Source organism: Procambarus clarkii, chromosome 66 (genome assembly GCF_040958095.1).
Source record: "Procambarus clarkii isolate CNS0578487 chromosome 66, FALCON_Pclarkii_2.0, whole genome shotgun sequence".
NCBI lineage: Eukaryota > Metazoa > Arthropoda > Malacostraca > Decapoda > Cambaridae > Procambarus > Procambarus clarkii.
Genome location: NC_091215.1, coordinates 18,876,351 through 18,901,517, shown reverse-complemented (window position 1 = coordinate 18,901,517; position 25,167 = coordinate 18,876,351). Strand labels below are relative to the sequence as shown.

Below are 25,167 nucleotides of genomic sequence, written 5' to 3'. Positions count from 1 at the left end.
TGATACACATTTGTCTTACTAATACCTTGTTAATATTCACTATCTTATTATAGACATTAGAACATAAGAATAAAGGTAACTGCAGAAGGCCTATTAGTCCATACGATGCAGCTCCTATTTATATCCTTTTTTGATCCATTGAATCCCATGCTCTATGTACCTCACCTCGCTTCAACTCTTTTCTGCCTATATATGTCCAAATTCCTGACTTGTAAGTTCACCCTTCTGAAGATTTATTATTAAATACGAAAGTATTTAAGGAAATTCCTATTTCAATTCTTCCTTTGTGATCTAGCACTGTCTTTTATATATATATAATATATATATATATATATATATATATATATATATATATATATATATATATATATATATATTTATATATATATATATATATATATATATATATATATATATATATATATATATATATATATATATATATACACACACACACACACTATTGAATATAATCAGGAGATGGCAGAATCCTATTCTGTACCGAATTCTCTATTAGGATCTTCTTCACTTGGAGAGGAAGTTGAAACATTTTCTTTCGTCTCCTCTCTCTCTCTTTCCCTTCTCCCTCCGTTTCCTTTCCCGTCCTTTTCCTTCCTCTCTACCCCTCTACCCCGCCCCTCTTTTTCTCCACTAATGCATTTAATTGTTAAGGCTTTTAACACTTTGTGATGATAATCACACTCCGTAAGGGTGTGACGACGCCATGCACCTAATGGTAGACACGCTGGACACACGAGGCGGGACCAAAGAGCCAGAGCTCAATCCCCGCAAGCACAATTAGGTGAGTACACACTATTGTGGCCTCTTATTTAGGTAATAAACATTTACATAGACTAAAGTCCATTATCAACAGCAGATTATTTTCTTGATGTGACTTTTGGAGTGAGGCGTTGGTGACCCAGGGCGCGTGTCTCTCCTCCCTCAGGACTACCAGGTGGACCTGTACCTGCGCCAGGAGTGGGAGGACGAGCGCCTCCGCCACCCGGACATCACCAACCCACTCGACCTCAATGACCCCAACCTGGTGAAGGCCATCTGGAAGCCCGAGGTGTACTTCCCCAACGCCAAGCTGGCCGAGTTCCAGTTCGTCACCGTGCCCAACGTCCTGGTCAGGATCAACCCCAACGGTCACATCCTCTACATGCTCAGGTAGGCCAGCCATCCCCCTCTGAACCCAAGATGACCACCCACTCCCTTGCCAAGACGGTAGGGCGACGGTCTCGCTTCATGCAGGTCGGCATTCAATCCCCCGACCGTCCACAAGTGGTTGGGTATCATTCCTTTCCCCCGTCCCATCCCAAAATCTTTATTCTGATCTCTTGCAAGTGCTATATAGTCATAATGGCTTGGCATTTTCTCCCTGATAATTCCCTCCCTCCGTCCCCTCTCACACGACACATGTCGTGGAAGCAGAGGTGTCTGCGCCAGCACGACCATTGTATTATTGTATGCTCTCCTCTGCCTTTGTATGGTGTTATTAGGCCTACTCCAGACCCGTGGGCAGTTGGTGACTTCGTGCAGTGTGATTAAGGGTCCCTGAAGTGTCACTGATCCCCTGCAGCCCCCACCACACACCTGTCACTGATCCCCCTGCAGCCCCCACCACACACCTGTCACTGATCCCCTGCAGCCCCCACCACACACCTGTCACTGATCCCCTGAAGCCCCCAACCACAACACACCTATCATGAGCCCATGCAGCCACACCCCCCACCCCACCACCACCACACACCTGTCACTGATCCCCTACAGACCCACCCACAACACACCTGTCACGAGCCCATGCAGCCACCCCCACCACACATCTGTCACCTCTGTCTTACCATGTGAGCTCTGAGCTCTCTCATGTCTCACTTGCTCTGTGATCCCAGTCAGATTTCTCTTACCTCAATGTTCACATTGTAGTTGTTACTCATTATGTCAATCTCATTATATAATTCCTCCACATATGCTGGGTATGAGATGAGGTTCTGTCAGGTCGGTCGTCAAGGAGACGGTAAGTCGGGGGCCCAGAGTGGTAATTAAGGGGAAAGTGAACGATCAGGAGAAAGCACTAAACCATTACGACTACATATTAACTAAGGAAATATACAAGTACTAGGTAAATTAGTAGGTAAGTTTGGGTAATGGTAACTGAGAACTTGAAATTGTTATTGTGTTGGCAGCCTTGATCTTTGACCAAGCTTTCCGTTGGTTCTACGCAACGTGAAACTTGTGCAGTGTGAATGCAATAACATGCAAATGGAACACAAACTGCAGGCCTCCACTACACGCACGGGAGACTATCTCGACCTCAATACCTCCACTGGGTTTTGACCTACAGGGATCTTCAAGAAAACAAGTTCTCAAGCAATACTAAACCTTCACAGGGGATCAACGCCTTTCGACTGCTCGGGGATCTGGTCTCACTGCATCTATCTAGAGAGAGACTAGGTTTTATTACAACATTATAAGAATGTATGCTAAGGAAAAGTGGCTCATTTGACGCGTGATATTTACAACTTAAAAGGACTTCGAGGTTTCCTGAATAATATTGATGTCACTGTAACTACAGTTGATGTTACCGTACGTAAGTGTCAAGACAAAGTTGGACTGTAACAGATTCTGCAGTGATCATCAACAATAAATTAATATGCTAAATGCTGTCATGTCACAATACAAGAGGTGGAGAATAACGAGTCTCTCTCCACACAGGTGTCTGGAAATCAATATCTGGTCTTCCATACACATATTAATGACGTCTGCCATAGCTCTGCATTTCTGGAAAGATACATACGTATATAGAAAGATACCAAAGTATTGACCTAAACATGTATACACTTACAGGACAATATCAGAATGGATCCATGGTTTACCTCTCAGGTAAAATTGGAGGAATAGCGAGTAATCTTCGAGTACGGGGTCCAAGTACCCCTCGTCCAGACACTGTGTGTTGACAAGTCCTCGACGGTCAGAGCCGCAGCGGCCGCCCACCAGGAGACTCTTGTTCTCGCATCAGTTCTACTCAAACAACGTCAACTAGATCCAAAATCATTTGTGGTATTTGTTGTCCATTGTGTGTACATTGCCAGGCACCATACATACACCATCAGCGGCACGCACCATCAGCACACCATCAGCGGCACGCACCATAACCACACCATCAACCATACACACACAACCACACCATCAGCCACACACACAATAACCACACCATAAGCCACACACACACAATAACCACACCATCAGCCACACACACAATAACCACACCATCAGCCACACACACACACAATAACCACACCATCAGCCACACACACACAATAACCACACCATCAGCCACACACACAATACCACACCATCAGCCACACACACAATAATCACACCATCAGCCACACACACAGTAACCACACCATCAGCCACACACACAATAACCACACCATCAGCCACACACACAATAACCACACCATCAGCCACACACACAATAGCCACACCATCAGCCACACACACACACACACACACACACACACACACACACACTAACCACACACACAATAACCACACCATCGGCCACACACACACACAATAACCACACCATCAGCCACACACACACAATAACCACACCATCAGCCACACACACAATAACCACACCATCAGCCACACACACACACACACAATAACCACACCATCAGCCACACACACACAATAACCAAACCATCAGCCACACACACACAATAACCACACCATCAGCCACACACACACACAATAACCACACCATCAGCCCCACACACACAATAACCACACCATCAGCCACACACACACACACAATAACCACACCATCAGCCACACACACACACACAATAACCACACAGTCAGCCACACACACACACAATAACCACACCATCAGCCACACACACACACAATAACCACACCATCAGCCACACGCACACAATAACCACACCATCAGCCACACGCACACAATAACCACACCATCAGCCACACACACACAATAACCACACCATCAGCCACACACACACAATAACCACACCATCAGCCCCACACACACAATAACCACACCATCAGCCACACACACACACAATAACATCACCATCAGCCACACACACACCATCAGCCACACACACACACAATAACCACACCATCAGCCACACACATACACACAATAACCACACAGTCAGCCACACACACAAACAATAACCACACCATCAGCCACACACAATAACCACACCATCAGCCACACACAATAACCACACCATCAGCCACACACAATAACCACACCATCAGCCACACACAATAACCACACCATCAGCCACACACAATAACCACACCATCAGCCACACACAATAACCACACCATCAGCCACACACACACACAATAACCACACCATCAGCCACACACACACAATAACCACACCATCAGCCACACACACAATAACCACACCATCAGCCACACACACACACAATAACCACACCAGCCACACACACACAATAACCACACCATCAGCCACACACACACAATAACCACACCATCAGCCACACACACACAATAACCACACCATCAGCCACACACACACAATAACCACACCATCAGCCACACACACAATAACCACACCATCAGCCCCACGCACACAATAACCACACCATCAGCCACACACACGAACAATAACCACACCATCAGCCACACACACGAACAATAACCACACCATCAGCCACACACAATAACCACACCATCAGCCACACACAATAACCACACCATCAGCCACACACAATAACCACACCATCAGCCACACACACACACAATAACCACACCATCAGCCACACACACACACAATAACCACACCATCAGCCACACACACACAATAACCACACCATCAGCCACACACACAATAACCACACCATCAGCCACACACACACACAATACCCACACCAGCCACACACACACAATAACCACACCATCAGCCACACACACACAATAACCACACCATCAGCCACACACACACAATAACCACACCATCAGCCACACACACACAATAACCACACCATCAGCCACACACACAATAACCACACCATCAGCCACACACACACACAATAACCACACCATCAGCCACACACACACACAATAACCACACAGTCAGCCACACACACACACAATAACCACACCATCAGCCACACACACACACAATAACCACACCATCAGCCACACACACAATAACCACACCATCAGCCCCACGCACACAATAACCACACCATCAGCCACACACACACACAATAACCACACCATCAGCCACACACACACACACAATAACCACACCGTCAGCCACACACACACACAATAACCACACCATCAGCCACACACACACACAATAACCACACCATCAGCCACACACGCACACAATAACCACACCATCAGCCACACGCACACAATAACCACACCATCAGCCACACACACACAATAACCACACCATCAGCCACACACACACAATAACCACACCATCAGCCACACACACACAATAACCACACCATCAGCCCCACACACACAATAACCACACCAGCCACACACACACACAATAACCTCACCATCAGCCACACACACACAATAACCACACCATCAGCCACACACACACACAATAACCACACCATCAGCCACACACATACACACAACCACACAGTCAGCCACACACACAAACAATAACCACACCATCAGCCACACACAATAACCACACCAGCCACACACAATAACCACACCATCAGCCACACACAATAACCACACCAGCCACACACAATAACCACACCATCAACCACACACACACAATAACCACACCATCAGCCACACACACACAATAACCACACCATCAGCCACACACACAATAACCACACCATCAGCCACACACACACACACAATAACCACACCAGCCACACACACACAATAACCACACCATCAGCCACACACAATAACCACACCATCAGCCACACACAATAACCACACCATCAGCCACACACACACACAATAACCACACCATCAGCCACACACACACAATAACCACACCATCAGCCACACACACAATAACCACACCATCAGCCACACACACACACAATACCCACACCAGCCACACACACACAATAACCACACCATCAGCCACACACACACAATAACCACACCATCAGCCACACACACACAATAACCACACCATCAGCCACACACACACAATAACCACACCATCAGCCACACACACAATAACCACACCATTAGCCACACACACACACAATAACCACACCATCAGCCACACACACACACAATAACCACACAGTCAGCCACACACACACACAATAACCACACCATCAGCCACACACACACACAATAACCACACCATCAGCCACACACACAATAACCACACCATCAGCCCCACGCACACAATAACCACACCATCAGCCACACACACACACAATAACCACACCATCAGCCACACACACACACACAATAACCACACCGTCAGCCACACACACACACAATAACCACACCATCAGCCACACACACACACAATAACCACACCATCAGCCACACACGCACACAATAACCACACCATCAGCCACACGCACACAATAACCACACCATCAGCCACACACACACAATAACCACACCATCAGCCACACACACACAATAACCACACCATCAGCCACACACACACAATAACCACACCATCAGCCCCACACACACAATAACCACACCAGCCACACACACACACAATAACCTCACCATCAGCCACACACACACAATAACCACACCATCAGCCACACACACACACAATAACCACACCATCAGCCACACACATACACACAACCACACAGTCAGCCACACACACAAACAATAACCACACCATCAGCCACACACAATAACCACACCAGCCACACACAATAACCACACCATCTGCCACACACAATAACCACACCAGCCACACACAATAACCACACCATCAACCACACACACACAATAACCACACCATCAGCCACACACACACAATAACCACACCATCAGCCACACACACAATAACCACACCATCAGCCACACACACACACAATAACCACACCAGCCACACACACACAATAACCACACCATCAGCCACACACACACAATAACCACACCATCAGCCACACACACAATAACCACACCATCAGCCACACACACAATAACCACACCATCAGCCCCACACACACACAATAACCACACCATCAGCCACACACACAATAACCACACCATCAGCCACACACACACACAATAACCACATCATCAGCCACACACACAATAACCACACCATCAGCCACACACACACACAATAACCACACCATCAGCCATACACACACAATAACCACACCATCAGCCACACACACACACAATAACCACACCATCAGCCACACACACACACAATAACCACACCATCAGCCACACACACACACAATAACCACACCATCAGCCACACACACACACAATAACCACACCATTAGCCACACACACACACACACAATAACCACACCATCAGCAACACACACACACAATACCCACACCATCAGCCACACACACACACAATAACCACACCATCAGCCACACACACACACAATAACCACACCATCAGCCACACACACAATAACCACACCATCAGCCACACACACACACAATAACCACACCATCAGCCCCACACACACAATAACCACACCATCAGCCACACACAATAGCCACACCATCAGCCCCACACACACAATAACCACACCATCAGCCACACACACAATAACCACACCATCAGCCCCACACACAATAACCACACCATCAACCACACACACACACAATAACCACACCATCAACCACACACACACACAATAACCACACCATCAGCCACACACACACAACCACACCATCAGCCACACACACACAATAACCACACCATCACCCACACACACACAATAACCACACCATCAGCCAGACACACACACAATAACCACACCATCAGCCACACACACACAACCACACCATCAACCACACACACACAATAACCACACCATCAGCCACACACACACAATAACCACACCATCAGCCACACACACAATAACCACACCATCAGCCACACACACACACAATAACCACACCATCAGCCACACACACAATAACCACACCATCAGCCCCACACACACAATAACCACACCATCAGCCCCACACACACAATAACCACACCATCAGCCACACACACACAATAACCACACCATCAGCCACACACATACACACAATAACCACACAGTCAGCCACACACACATACAATAACCACACCATCAGCCACACACAATAACCACACCATCAGCCACACGCACACAATAACCACACCATCAGCCACACACACACAATAACCACACCATCAGCCACACACACACAATAACCACACCATCAGCCACACGCACACAATAACCACACCATCAGCCACACACACACACAATAACCACACCATCAGCCACACACACAATAACCACACAGTCAGCCACACACACACAATAACCACACCATCAGCCACACACACACACAATAACCACACCAGCCACACACACACACAATAACCACACCATCAGCCACACACACACAATAACCACACCATCAGCCACACACACACAATAACCACACCATCAGCCACACACACACAATAACCACCCCATCAGCCACACACACACACAATAACCACACCATCAGCCACACACACAATAACCACACCATCAGCCACACACACACAATAACCACACCATCAGCCATACACACACAATAACCACACCATCAGCCACACACAATAACCACACCATCAACCACACACACACACAATAACCACACCATCAGCCACACACACAATAACCACACCATCAGCCACACACACAATAACCACACCATCAGCCACACACACAATAACCACACCATCAACCACACACGCACACAATAACCACACCATCAGCCACACACACACAATAACCACACCATCAGCCACACACACACACAATAACCACACCATCAGCCACACACACACAATAACCACACCATCAGCCACACACACAACCACACCATCAGCCACACACACACAATAACCACACCATCAGCCACACACACAATAACCACACCATCAACCACACACGCACACAATAACCACACCATCAGCCACACACACACAATAACCACACCATCAGCCACACACACACAATAACCACACCATCAGACACACACACAATAACCACACCATCAGCCACACACACACAATAACCACACCATCAGCCACACACACACAATAACCACACCATCAACCACACACACACAATAACCACACCATCAGCCACACACACACAATAACCACACCATCAGCCACACGCACACAATAAGCACACCATCAGCCACACACACACACAATAACCACACCATCAGCCACACACACAATAACCACACAGTCAGCCACACACACACAATAACCACACCATCAGCCACACACACACACAATAACCACACCAGCCACACACACACACAATAACCACACCATCAGCCACACACACACAATAACCACACCATCAGCCACACACACACAATAACCACACCATCAGCCATACACACACACAATAACCACACCATCAGCCACACACACACACAATAACCACACCATCAGCCACACACACAATAACCACACCATCAGCCACACACACACAATAACCACACCATCAGCCATACACACACAATAACCACACCATCAGCCACACACAATAACCACACCATCAACCACACACACACACAATAACCACACCATCAACCACACACACACACAATAACCACACCATCAGCCACACACACAATAACCACACCATCAGCCACACACACAATAACCACACCATCAGCCACACACACAATAACCACACCATCAACCTCACACGCACACAATAACCACACCATCAGCCACACACACACAATAACCACACCATCAGCCACACACACACACAATAACCACACCATCAGCCACACACACACAATAACCACACCATCAGCCACACACACAACCACACCATCAGCCACACACACACAATAACCACACCATCAGCCACACACACAATAACCACACCATCAACCACACACGCACACAATAACCACACCATCAGCCACACACACACAATAACCACACCATCAGCCACACACACACAATAACCACACCATCAGCCACACACACACAATAACCACACCATCAGACACACACACAATAACCACACCATCAGCCACACACACACAATAACCACACCATCAGCCACACACACACAATAACCACACCATCAACCACACACACACAATAACCACACCATCAGCCACACACACACAATAACCACACCATCAGCCACACACACACAATAACCACACCATCAGCCACACACACGCAATAACCACACCATCAGCCACACACACACACAATAACCACACCATCAGCCACACACACACAATAACCACACCATCAGCCACACACACACAATAACCACACCATCAGCCACACACACAATAACCACACCATCAGCCACACACACACAATAACCACACCATCAGCCACACACACACAATAACCACACCATCAGCCACACACACACAATAACCACACCATCAACCACACACACACAATAACCACACCATCAGCCACACACACACAATAACCACACCATCAGCCACACGCACACAATAAGCACACCATCAGACACACACACAATAACCACACCATCAGCCACACACACACAACCACACCATCAGCCACACACACACACAATAACCACACCATCAGCCACACACACACAATAACCACACCATCAGCCACACACACAACCACACCATCAGCCACACACACACAATAACCACACCATCAGCCACACACACAATAACCACACCATCAACCACACACGCACACAATAACCACACCATCAGCCACACACACACAATAACCACACCATCAGCCACACACACACAATAACCACACCATCAGACACACACACAATAACCACACCATCAGCCACACACAATAACCACACCATCAGCCACACACACACAATAACCACACCATCAACCACACACACACAATAACCACACCATCAGCCACACACACACAATAACCACACCATCAGCCACACACACGCAATAACCACACCATCAGCCACACACACACACAATAACCACACCATCAGCCACACACACACAATAACCACACCATCAGCCACACACACACAATAACCACACCATCAGCCACACACACAATAACCACACCATCAGCCACACACACACAATAACCACACCATCAGCCACACACACACAATAACCACACCATCAGCCACACACACACAATAACCACACCATCAGCCACACACACACAATAACCACACCATCAACCACACACACACAATAACCACACCATCAGCCACACACACACAATAACCACACCATCAGCCACACGCACACAATAAGCACACCATCAGCCACACACACACACAATAACCACACCATCAGCCACACACACAACCACACAGTCAGCCACACACACACAATAACCACACCATCAGCCACACACACACACAATAACCACACCAGCCACACACACACACAATAACCACACCATCAGCCACACACACACAATAACCACACCATCAGCCACACACACAATAACCACACCATCAGCCACACACACACACAATAACCACACCATCAGCCACACACACACACAATAACCACACCATCAGCCCCACACACAATAACCACACCATCAGCCACACACACACAATAACCACACCATCAGCCATACACACACAATAACCACACCATCAGCCACACACAATAACCACACCATCAACCACACACACACACAATAACCACACCATCAGCCACACACACAATAACCACACCATCAGCCACACACACAATAACCACACCATCAGCCACACACACAATAACCACACCATCAACCTCACACGCACACAATAACCACACAATAACCACACCATCAGCCACACACACACAATAACCACACCATCAGCCACACACACACACAATAACCACACCATCAGCCACACACACACAATAACCACACCATCAGCCACACACACAACCACACCATCAGCCACACACACACAATAACCACACCATCAGCCACACACACAATAACCACACCATCAACCACACACGCACACAATAACCACACCATCAGCCACACACACACAATAACCACACCATCAGCCACACACACACAATAACCACACCATCAGACACACACACAATAACCACACCATCAGCCACACACACACAATAACCACACCATCAGCCACACACACACAATAACCACACCATCAACCACACACACACAATAACCACACCATCAGCCACACACACACAATAACCACACCATCAGCCACACACACACAATAACCACACCATCAGCCACACACACGCAATAACCACACCATCAGCCACACACACACACAATAACCACACCATCAGCCACACACACACAATAACCACACCATCAGCCACACACACACAATAACCACACCATCAGCCACACACACAATAACCACACCATCAGCCACACACACACAATAACCACACCATCAGCCACACACACACAATAACCACACCATCAGCCACACACACACAATAACCACACCATCAACCACACACGCACACAATAACCACACCATCAGCCACACACACACAATAACCACACTAGCCACACACACAAACTCGTGTAAGATACGAGTTTGTCTCCGTGTAACGACAAGTTTAAATTGCAAGCAGATTTTCTGCGTGTTGAGTTTGGTGACTGGGGAGAGTGAGGCGGAAAATACTCACAAGGCATAAAGTTTGGCTTCTCAGTAGCGCAGTTGATAGTCCGGGGAGAGTGGAGTACACTGACTAGGAGTGTGTGTGGGGGGAGTGCTATACGGTACTGACATTGGGAGACCGTGTTGGATTGTGTTCTTGGAGGAATGGGGTGGCCCACCCACAGGGGAGGTCCTGGGCGGCCCACCCACAGGGGAGGTCCTGGGTGACCCACCCACAGGGGAGGTCCTGGGTGGCCCACCCACAGGGGAGGTCCTGGGTGGCCCACCCACAGGGGAGGTCCTGGGTGACCCACCCACAGGGGAGGTCCTGGGTGGCCCACCCACATGTGCACCCAGAAGAGGACCTCTTTTATACAAATGAAAGGTGCTGCTAGAGGCACGGACCTGAAGCTCTTGTGACTCAGGTGTGGACGCTCCCCTTAATAGCTGGTGATGCGGTGTCTACCCACACTGCTCTCTCAACTGTGGCGGGAACCTGTTGGAAATGCTTACCTTTGTTAGGTAAGCTTACCTCTACGCTTACCTTTGTAACGCGTATTTGTTGAGTCCTTGAAAGTGTTGTGTTTGTGAGTGTGACCGTTACCCAAGAAGTGTTTTGTGAGGCATGTTGGCGCCATCCTGGGCGTGATGCTTATCAACCAGGCGAGGGGTGGAATGGTCCTTGTATAGTCCACTGAACGGTATGTATACGTGTGTGTGTGTGTGTGTGTGTATACTCACCTAGTTGTGCTTGCGTGGGTTGAACTCTGGTTCTTTGGTCCCGCCTCTCAACTGTCAATCAACTGGTGTACAGATTCCTGAGCCTACTGGGCTCTATCATATCTATATTTGAAACTGTGTATGGAGTCAGCCTCTACCACATTACTGCCTAATGCATTCCTTCTGTTAACTACTCTGACACTGAAAAAGTTCTTTCTAACGCCCCTGTGGCTCATTTCAGTACTCAGTTTCCACCTGTGTCCCCTTGTTCGCGTACCACCCGTGTTAAACAGTTTATCTACCCTGTCAGTTCCTCTAAGAATTTTATAGGTAGTGATCATGTCTCCTCTTACTCTTCTGCCTTCCAGTGTCGTGAGGTATAGTTCACACAGCCTTTCCTCTTAACTCATGCCTTTTAGTTCTGGAACTAGCCTAGTGGTATACGTCTGAACTTTTTCAAGCTTCACCATGTGCTTGACAAGGTACGGGCTCCATGCTGGGGGCGCATACTCCAGGATTGGTCTTACATATGTGGTATATAAGGTTCTGAATGATTCCTTACACAGGTTCCTGAAGGCAGTTCTGATGTTAGCCAGCCTGTGTGTGTGTAATTACCTAAGTGTAATTACCTAAGTATAGTTACAGGATGAGAGCTACGCTCGTGGTGTCCCGTCTTCCCAGCACTCTGTCATATAACGCTTTGAAACTACTGACGGTCTTGGCCTCCACCACCTTCTCACCTAACTTGTTCCAACCGTCTACCACTCTGTTTGCGAAAGTGATTTTTCTTATATTTCTTCGGCATCTGTGTTTAGCTAGTTTAAATCTATGACCTCTTGTACTTAAAGTTCCAGGTCTCGGGAAATCTTCCCTATCGATTTTATCAATTCCTGTTACTATTTTGTATGTAGTGATCATATCACCTCTTTTTCTTTTGTCTTCTAGTTTTGGCATATTTAATGCCTCTAACCTCTCCTCGTAGCTCTTGCCCTTCTGTTCTGGGAGCCACTTAGTAGTATGTCTTTGCACCTTTTCCAGTTTGTTGATGTGCTTCTTAAGATATGGGCACCACACAACCGCTGCATATTCTAGCTTTGGCCTAACAAAAGTCGTGAACAATTTCTTTAGTATATCGCCATCCATGTATTTACAAGCAATTCTGAAGTTAGAAAGCGTGGCATAGGCTCCTCGCACAATATTCTTTATGTGGTCTTCAGGTGATAGTTTTCTATCTAGAACCACCCCTAGATCTCTTTCTTTATCAGAATTCTTTAAAGATTTCTCACATAATATATAGGTTGTGTGGGGTCTATGTTCTCCTATTCCACATTCCATAACATGGCATTTATTAACATTAAATTCCATTTGCCAAGTGGTGCTCCATATACTTATTTTGTCCAGGTCTTCTTGAAGGGCATGACAATCATCTAAGTTTCTTTTCCTTCCTATTATCTTAGCATCATCAGCAAACATGTTCATATAATTCTGTATACCAACTGGTAGATCATTTATGTAGACAATAAACATCACTGGTGCAAGAACTGAACCCTGTGGTACTCCACTTGTAACATTTCTCCAGTCCGATACATTGCCTCTGATCACTGCCCTCATTTTTCTATCAGTCAGAAAATTTTTCATCCATGTTAGAAGCTTACCTGTCACTCCTCCAATATTTTCCAGTTTCCAGAACAACCTCTTATGTGGAACTCTGTCAAAAGCCTTTTTTAGGTCCAGATAGATGCAGTCAACCCAACCATCTCTTTCCTGTAATATCTCTGTGGCTCGATCATAGAAACTGAGTAAATTCGATACACAGGATCTTCCAGATCGAAAACGATACTGTCTGTCTGATATTATATCATTTCTCTCCAGGTGTTCTACCCATTTAGTTTTAATTATTTTTTTCCAATATTTTGACTATTGCACTTGTCAATGATACCGGTGTATAATTAAGGGGGTCTTCCCTGCTTCGTGTGTGTGTGTGTACTCACCTAGTTGTACTCACCTAGTTGTGCTTGCGGGGGTTGAGCTCTGGCTCTTTGGTCCCTCCTCTCAACCGTCAATCAACAGGTGTACAGATTCCTGAGCCTATCGGGCTCTATCATATCTACACTTGAAACTGTGTATGGAGTCAGCCTCCACCACATCACTTCCTAATGCATTCCATGTATTAACTACTCTGACACTGAAAAAATTCTTTCTAACGTCTCTGTGGCTCATCTGGGTACTAGGTTTCCACCTGTGTCCTCTTGTTCGTGTCCCACCCGTGCTGAAGAGTTTGTCTTTGTCCACCCCTGTCAATTCCCCTGAAAATTTTGTTCAGGATGTGAGGTTCAGCTCCTTTAGCCTTTCCTCGTTGCTCATTCCTCTCAGTTCCGGGACGAGCCTGGTGGCATACCGCTGAATCTTCTCTAACTTTGTCTTGTGTTTAACTAGGTATGGACTCCAGGCTGGAGCTGCATGCTCCAAGATTGGTCTTACATAAGTGGTATACAGAGTCCTGAACGATTCCTTACACAAGTTTCTAAAGGCAGTTCTTATGTTGGCCAGTCTAGCTTATGCCGCTGATGATATTCGTTTGATGTGGGCCTCTGGGGACAGGTTCGGTGTGATATCAACCCCCAGATCTTTCTCTGTATTTGACTCTTGCAGGATTTCACCTCCCAGATGATAACTTGTGTTCAGCCTTCTGCTCCCTTCGCCTAATTTCATTACCTTACACTTTCCCGAGTTGAACTTTAGCAGCCATTTTCTAGACCTTTCCTCCGGTTTGTCCAGGTCATCCTGTAGTCTCTGTCTATCTTCATCCGTCTTGATTCTTCTCATAATTTTTGCATCATCAGCAAACATTGAAAGGAATGAGTCTATACCCTCCGGAAGATCGTTTACATATCGTGTGTATTTACCTAGTTGTGTTTGCGAGGGTTGAGCTTTGCTCTTTCGGCCCGCCTCTCAACTGTCAATCAACCGTTTACTAACTACTTTCTTTTTCTCCACACCATACACACACACACACACACACACACCAGGAAACAGCCCGTGACAGGTGACTAACTCCCAGGTACCTATTTACTGCTAGGTAACAGGAACATTCAAGATGAAAGAAACTTTGCTCATTTGTTTCTGCCTAGTGCGGGAATCGAACCCGCGCCACAAAATTACGAGACCTGCGCGTTATCCACCAGGCTACTAGGCCCCTAAAGGCCCCCCCCCTGTGTGTGTGTGTATTATATATATATATATATATATATATATATATATATATATATATATATATATATATATAAATATATATATATATATATATATTATATATATATATATATATATATATATATATATATATATATATAAATATACATATATATATATATATTATATATATATATATATATATATATATATATATATATATATATATATATTAAATATGACCGAAAAAGTAAGATTAATAATTCTAACACAAATTTTCTCAATGTTTCTTACATTTCTTTTCACTGTTGATGGTAACTGAAAAATCAATTCTCCAAAATTCATTTTTATATCTAGTCTGACGCGACACTTGAACGCGTTTCGTAATAACTTATTACATTTTCAACTCCTTTAGTTTACACACACACAACTATAACCTGCAAACACTAAACAGAGTTCTACTATGCAATAATTTAAACGGCTTTCATTTTATATGCCTGGTTTTGGGTGAGGTGATATGTTACAACAGTTTTGGATGAGGTGAAAACAAACTTCCAACACAAGACAGAACACGAAACAATGGGTATAATATTGGGTAAGTTAAAGGGAAGAATGGAAGTAACTGCAAAGGGCCTTTTGGTCCATATTTCTTGATGCTTCTATATTGGTGCGGAGTCTTGAAGTGGGTAGAATATAGTTGTGCATTAATTGGCTGTTGATTGCTGGTGTTGACTTCTTGATGTGTAGTGTCTCGCAGATATCAAGCCGCCTGCTATCGCTGTATCTATCGATGATTTCTGTGTTTTTTGTTAGGACTTCTCTGGTGATGGTCTGGTTGTGGGAATAGATTATATGTTCCTTAATGGAGCTAAGAGCCTTCGTGAGAACAAGGAAATAGTCGTTAGGAGAGGTGACAAGTCGCCAATATATGTCATTCTTAAAAAAGACGAATATCTGGCGAAAATGAATCTCATACTCTCTGACCAAACTAAATTCCAAAGGGTAACGAAGGACACTACAGCCGATTTGAAAGCAAAGGTCAAATTGATCGAAACTGTGAACGCCAAGAAATCTGGACTCCACCTGCCAAAGATCGTTGGGAATACAAACCTGGATACGTGTATGGAAATGTCAAGACACACAAGCCTGGAAACCCACTTCGGCCAATCATCAGCCAGATACCCACAGCCACGTACAGACTGGCGAAGCGACTCGACGGCTTACTGACTCCTTATGTCCCTTGCGCCTTCAGTCTGAAGTCTCGAAAGGAATTTGTTGACTTACTGCGGGGAACACGGGCCACAGGGATAAGAGCCTCGTTGGACGTAGAATCACTGTTTACCAACGTACCTGTGGATGAAACAATCGGGATGATAGCGGACAGAGTGTATCGTGATCCGGCCTGTACTCCTCTTGACATACCAGAAAACATTCTAAGGAAACTACTCCAAGCTTGTACTAAAGAGGCGCCCTTCTTGAGCCCGGATGGGCACATGTATAAGCAAGTAGATGGAGTCGCCATGGGCTCTCCCCTAGGCGTCCTGTTTGCATAGGTACCATCGAACAAAAGGTCTTAGTCGACATGAACTTGAAACTGGCCATATACTGCAGGTATGTTGACGACATTTTTACACAGGTACCTGATGTTAGACATCTGCAGGAGCTGAAGGAGGCATTTGAGCGGAATTCTGTGTTGCGTTTCACTTACGAGATGGAGAAGGATGGGAAGCTGCCCTTTCTAGATGTAACAGTCATGGAAAGGAGCGGAGGTTTCCACACTGCAGTCTACACTAAGGAAACAAACATAGGAATATGCCTCAATGCCAACAGTGACTGCCCAGACAGGTACAAGAGGAGTGATGTTAACGCTTATGTCGACCGTGCTCTCAGCCACAGCTCAGGATGGAAGCAAGTCGATAAAGAACTCTGTAGGGTAAGGCAGGTCCTAGTCAACAACGGCTTTTCCAATGGTTTCGTTGAAGACATCATAAGAAGGAAGGTGAACACCATGCAACCTCTGAAGAGACAACTAACACAATACCTGTACCCCCTATTAGACTATTTTACAGGAACTTCTTTTCCACAGCTCATAAAACGGAGGAAAGGGTCCTGAAAGATATTGTTAATAGGAACGTTATCCCTACAGACAAAAATCAGAAGATACAATTGACGATTTACTATAAAACCAAAAAAACGGCCAACCTACTCATGAGAAACTCTCCAGACACAGAGCAGAATGCTTTAAAAGAGACCAATGTTGTCTATGCCTTCAAATGCCCACTTGGAGACTGTAAGCCTCAAAGAACTCAGTATATAGGCAAGACAACAACATCTCTTTCCAGGCGATTAACGATGCATAAGCAACAGGGCTCCATTAAGGAATGTATAATCTCTTCCCACAACCAGACCATCACCAGAGAAGTCTTAACAAAAAACACAGAAATCATCGATAGATACAGCGATGGCAGGCGGCTTGATATCTGCGAGGCACTACACATCAAGAAGTCAACACCAGCAATCAACAGCCAATTAATGCACACATATATTCTACCCACTTCAAGACTCTGCACCAATATAGAAGCATCAAGAAATATGGGCCAATAGGCCCTTTGCAGTTACTTCCATTCTTCCCTTTAACTTACCCAATATTATACCCATTGTTTCGTGTTCTGTCTTGTGTTGAAAGTTTGTTTTCACCCCATCCAAAACTGTTGTAACATATCACCTCACCCAAAACCAGGCATATAAAATGAAAGCTGTTTAAATTATAGCATAGTAGAACTCTGTTTAGTGTTTGCAGGTTATAGTTGTGTGTGTGTAAACTAGAGGAGTTGAAAATGTAACAAGTTATTACGAAACGCGTTCAAGTGTCGCGTCAGACTAGAAATAAAAATGAATTTTGGAGAATTGAAATTTCAATTACCATCAACAGTGAAAAGAAACATAAGAAATATTGAGAAAATTCGTGTTAGAATTATTAATCTTACTTTTTCGGTCATATTTAACAAAATATGTTTACAAGAAAGACTGCTACCAAAATATACTAATTTTATATATATATATATATATATATATATATATATATATATATATATATATAATCTGCAATAATCTTTTTTTTCCATTTATCACTGCCCATTCCAATACTTCGAGAAATATAAACTTAATTGTTAGGAAATAAAAGTTCAAAATGAGTGATGTCTATAATGGCATAGCTGTGTCGCAGGTCAGCGAGACACAATAAAAGAACCAGTCAACAGAGAAGCCGTCAGACCCACAGCTGGATATGTGGGACCACTGTCACACGGAGATGGCTTAATGATTGCCATTTCGAGTCCTATTGAAGTCACATTTATGTTGTAGGAGCTGTGTGTTTGGAGTGACTTTGATGCGGGATAGTTGCAGAATCTTTTGAATTAGATGGCTGAGGGTTGTGTTGAATTCTGTATCGTTATGTTTAGGTTATAATAATTTATGGCATAAATGTCAGTTTGATTTAGAAGGTTATACAGTTGTTTAGTCCAGCCATTTTTGTGGCTGGACTAAACAACTGGGTCCAAACAACTGGGAGGACTGGGAGACAGGGGAAGGTTGCTGTGGCTCAGCAACGCACATGCGTTGCTGAGCCACAGCAACGCGTGGCCGGGTACAGCTAGTTACCAATAAAATTAAGATCGGAAGAATTTAAGTTTTCAGGGTTCCGAAGGCAATAATACTAAATGAAGTTTATGCACAAAATGCTATAATGTTCCCTGGTAGACTCAACGCAGAGGGAGCGCGGGTTGGTATTGGTCAAACGAGCTTGTTGTAAATTTACTATTATAATTACGAGGGCCTGCGGGCCGCTTCAAGCAACAGCCTGGTGGACCAAACTCTCACAAGTCAAGCCTGGCCTCGGGCCGGGCTTAGGGAGTAGAACAACTCCCAGAACCCCATCAACCAGGTATAACCATACTAAGTGAATTTACAATCTTCCAATCTTGATTTTTATTTAGACCTATAACATTTTCTGTTCATCCATTTATGTATAAAGAGTTTGATATATCTATAAATTAGAATGTCTGTCTGTACGAGGTGGAGGCCAGACCCTCGGGGCTAGTCTCGCCCAATTTGAAACGCTAATTGCTATTGCGTGCCCAACATGGCCGGGTTAGGGTTGGCATAAGTGGAACGAGTGCCTCATGACACTGTGCCATAGTTATCTCCAAACAACTTTTGAAATTATCATAATTATATTATAATTTTGTTTTTCTTTGATTTTGTCCTATATTGTTAAAACATTACACTGATGTCTGTAAAATAAAAACCAAATCTATCATATTTTGCTTGTAATTACTTGTAATAGGAGACTTCCAGCTACAGACATTCTAATTTCAAGATATATTAGGGGGTACCTGAAGGTGCCAGTATGTCTGTCTGTCTCTCTGTCTCTCTCTCTCTGTCTCTCTCTCTCTCTCTCTCTGTCTCTCTTTGTCTCTCTGTCTCTCTCTCTCTCTCTCTCTCTCTCTCTCTCTCTCTCTCTCTCTGTCTCTCTGTCTCTCTGTCTCTCTGTCTCTGTCTCTGTCTCTGTCTCTCTCTCTCTCTCTTTGTCTCTCTTTGTCTCTCTTTGTCTCTCTCTCTCTCTCTCTCTCTGTTTCTCTGTCTTTTAACTAGGACTAGGGTTCACAAGGGCTGTCAAATGACGTATCTGTGAAACTTGAAACAAGAGCTGTTATCCTAGCCCCAGCTCATCTGAAGCCTGCTCCTAGAGACTCACTTCATGAGAATGTACTTTGAAACTATCACATAGTGAACCATCATAATCCAACTATCATATAGAGGCCTTAGTGAAACCTCAAACAAGAGGTGTAATTCTTTCTCGGCTGATCTGAAGCTTGCCCCTAGAGACTCATTTGCTTCATGAGGCTATTATATGCATCAATAAGAAAAAACTATATTCATTACCAACATTAGGTAACAATCCTATAAGGAAGAGGATGAGGGGGTAGCCAACTGTGTGCCAGAGCCTTCATGTGAAGGCTCTGGCATACACAGCCTCTCCCCATTCCACTCTTTCATGTCAGTTTTTCTGTTCGTCTTGTCTCTCCCTCACTTTCCCTATCTCCCTTTTTCTCTCCCTCCCTCATTCCCTCTCTCCTCCCTCCCTCTCTCTTTCCCTTCTTTCTATCTTTGCCTTTGTCTCCCACAAAATATCTATCAATCTGTGTTTGGTTCTATACCAACCAGCCTATCCTGCATGGTGCGAGGCCTGGGCGAGCTGGTAGGGGAGTTCTGGTTGTGTGTGGGGAGGGGGGGACGTCTGTTCTGAATAGTGTCTCAGTCAAGTTTCATCTTTTCACTGCTTACGGGCACAGAATGACGAGGGGAAATGTTTGTAATTTTCCTGAGATCAGTGCATAATGTTTTAAAATACTGTAAGAATTTTTCTATTTATCAAAAATGGGTGGAAGCAAGAGTAGGCACTAGTGTTAAAATCGTCATGGAGATATATGACTGTTCTTTCTTGAATCGTGGCGACTCCAACCCGCCTTGTTAGTTACGTACCCCACAGGAATCAGGGTGCAAAAGTAGGACCCATAGCCTCGGAGAAGAAAATAAAGAGTACTCAGAGAAGACCTTGTGGATCCTCGCTGAAGACTTTGATATTTTCTTCTCCTACCGCCCCTATTCTTTTTTGTATGTGCAAAAACTATATCTATTTTTGTTTAATTTCATTACGCAAAAAGGGTTACAACATTGGTTACATGCAGGGTATCAGGCTATTTGTCACAAGTTGTTGAGCTTCTCCAGCTTCTCAGATGGCGGGTAGGAACCATGGATGCAGTGAGCATTTCCTCTCAGGATCGCCACACTAAGGCGCTGAAAGAGAAAACTGGCAGCTCTAGTGTATCTAATTGTCTCAATTAGCTAGAACCCAAGCTCCTTCAAAAAACTACCAGCACTTTTCCCCCAGGCACCAAGTGTCTCTGAGGCAATGGGGACAAAATTGAAGAGGTGATCAAGGTCTCCGTTTGTACGTGACTTGGCTGCTTCCCGGTGATTGGCAGCACCGCCTGGCTGTGCAACACTGAAGTCAACATAGTTGTTGGCTAAAGTTGAAACGCAAGTGTAGTCCCACACCAACTGTCTACCATTCTTCCAGGGGTTCACCATGATCCCGTCTGAGCGACCGACAGGCTCATCAGGGTTGCGGGGCATTAGGTAACGTGGCTCTCTCTCTGCTGGACAACCGGCTGTAGTAAGGCCTCTCTTAATAATATCGTTAACCTCGCCGTGTCTTCCATGCCATCCTCCTGTCCTTTGGCAGAGAAGGCTATGCCGACTGTACCTGTCGGTCTCTGCCTCGCCGCAAATACACCTGTATTCGGTGTGGATAGGGGCAGCGAGGCGGAGAGCCACGGCAATTCGGACGGCCTGCGGTGTGAGACGGGTGCCGGTTGCTGACATTGGGGTTGCTAATAGGAAGTCACCTGCATGGGGAGCTGCTACAGCTCTACGTCGAGCAGTGTCATGTGGTGTCGCAGGTTCTTGGTCGACAATGGGGCGATCCCAGCTGGATTGCTTATGGGCTTCAGGTGGTGGTTGGGGTGCTGGTCCTGCGAGAGAGACCCATTTGGTGGTGCAGTCTGTAAAGCTGGGGTCATGAACCCCTGCCTGTTGAACTAGGTACTCGGGTAAGATTTCCTTCACCAGGTTGTCAGATACCACTGAAGAGGACAGGAACGCTGGTACAATATATTTTGTTTGTTAAATTTTAAATGTTTTGAAAATGTATAGAGTAATTTAACATGTGAAATGTATGCTTATAGAGCATTGTTACCAGGATTTATTTATTTAGTTTGGACGGGTAAATTTGCTTGTATATGGGCACCGAGACCACTCCTGTTGGTGTATAATGGAACAATCATTTAATACTTTATCTCATAGCATAGATGTTAGCTCATTGTTAACACACAATGGTGGCATCTTGCACTATCTATATTGTGAACTTACACTATGTTCGTTGTGAACTTGTTGGGTCAAGGTTGTGAACTTGTTGGGGCAAGGTTGTGAACTTGTAGGGTCAGTGTTGTGAACTTGTAGGGTCAGTGTTGTGAACTTGTAGGGTCAGTGTTGTGAACTTGTAACATTGAATCACGGTCGGGTTGATGAAGTACTTTGTTGGTGTTTATCAACTTCTATCTTGTGAGGTCGGCCCTTATGTCTAGTGGAAACGTGTTGAACAGTCTTGGGCCTCTCATGTTGATAGTTCTCTCTCCGAGTACCTGTTGCACCTCTGCTCTTCAACGGGGGTATTCTGCACATCCTGCCATGCCTCCTGGTCTCATGTGATGTTATTTGTGTTTGCAGATTCAGATCCAGTCCTGCTGAGCACTGCCTGCACACTGGGGAATTCATATTAAGAATTTTAAGTAGTCCCAATAATTTATGTTTTATTGGGTGGATTCTAGCAGTAAAAGAACTTTGCACACTCTCCAGGTCAGCAATTTCTCCAGCTTTGAATGGAGCTGTTATTGTAAAAAAGTACTCTTCTCTAGAGAGCACTTTTTTCTTGAAAAGAATCATTGGAATGGCATCTCTTGTCTGAAAGGTTCTTGTTATCCAACCTGTCATTATTCTTGCAGTTGTGACGGCAGTTTTGCTGTGTTCTTTAAAATTAAGGTCTTCCAGTATGATTACTTCCAAATTTTGTGTTTCTTTTTCATTCTGTAGCTTGATTAACTGCAATTTGTATGTGGTTTCGTTTTAATATTTTCGTTTTTTTCTGTAGCGCAAGAGTGAACAGCAATTGAAAACTGCACACCTCAGAAGGATTCGAACCCAGACTGCCAGGAGCACTATGCACCTTGGCTGTTCGAATCCTTCTGGGGTGTGGAGTTTTCAGTTGCATATTGGCTTGGGACCCATTCAAGCTTGTTCGCATTTGTGTTGCTCACGTGGCCTCACCAAGTGAGGTGATTCGATGAAATATCTATACCCAAGTTGACCACCGAGCGCTGTCGGATGTTGGATAGTCTTACGACTACCAACATTTTTGTTCAGTCAGTGTGGTCTAGTGGTTAAGGTACGCCAAAGTGCATAGTGCTCCTGGCTGTCTGGGTTTGAATCCTTCTGGGATGTGGAGTTTTCAGTTGCAGTTCACTATTGCGCTATGGAAAAAAACGAAAATATTAAAACGGAAACTTTAACTTTTTTAAAAATCAACCCATCGTCCTCCCGTTTAGAGAGTACCAATTGTGGCGATCGTCAATAGTTACAAATTGGTACGTAGGTATTAGTATACTAACTAGTAAGGAATTCTTTTAAATTAAATGAAGCTAAAAAACAAACTTGAATATTCCTAGGCCTAGTATAGCACGCATATGTACTATATAAGGCCTCAGATATCGTGTATTAG

General features: G+C 45.1%; 1 protein-coding gene across 2 annotated transcripts in view; it reads left to right on the top strand.

Moving 5' to 3' along the window:
- LOC123769141 (glycine receptor subunit alpha-2) overlaps positions 1-25,167 on the top strand; it is a 656,479-nt gene that overhangs the window by 423,082 nt on the left and 208,230 nt on the right. For both annotated transcript variants that reach the window (XM_045760093.2, XM_069309837.1), the window contains exon 4: positions 947-1,170. In XM_045760093.2, the coding sequence (XP_045616049.1) occupies positions 947-1,170 (224 nt within the window). The remainder of the gene's footprint in view (positions 1-946; positions 1,171-25,167) is intronic.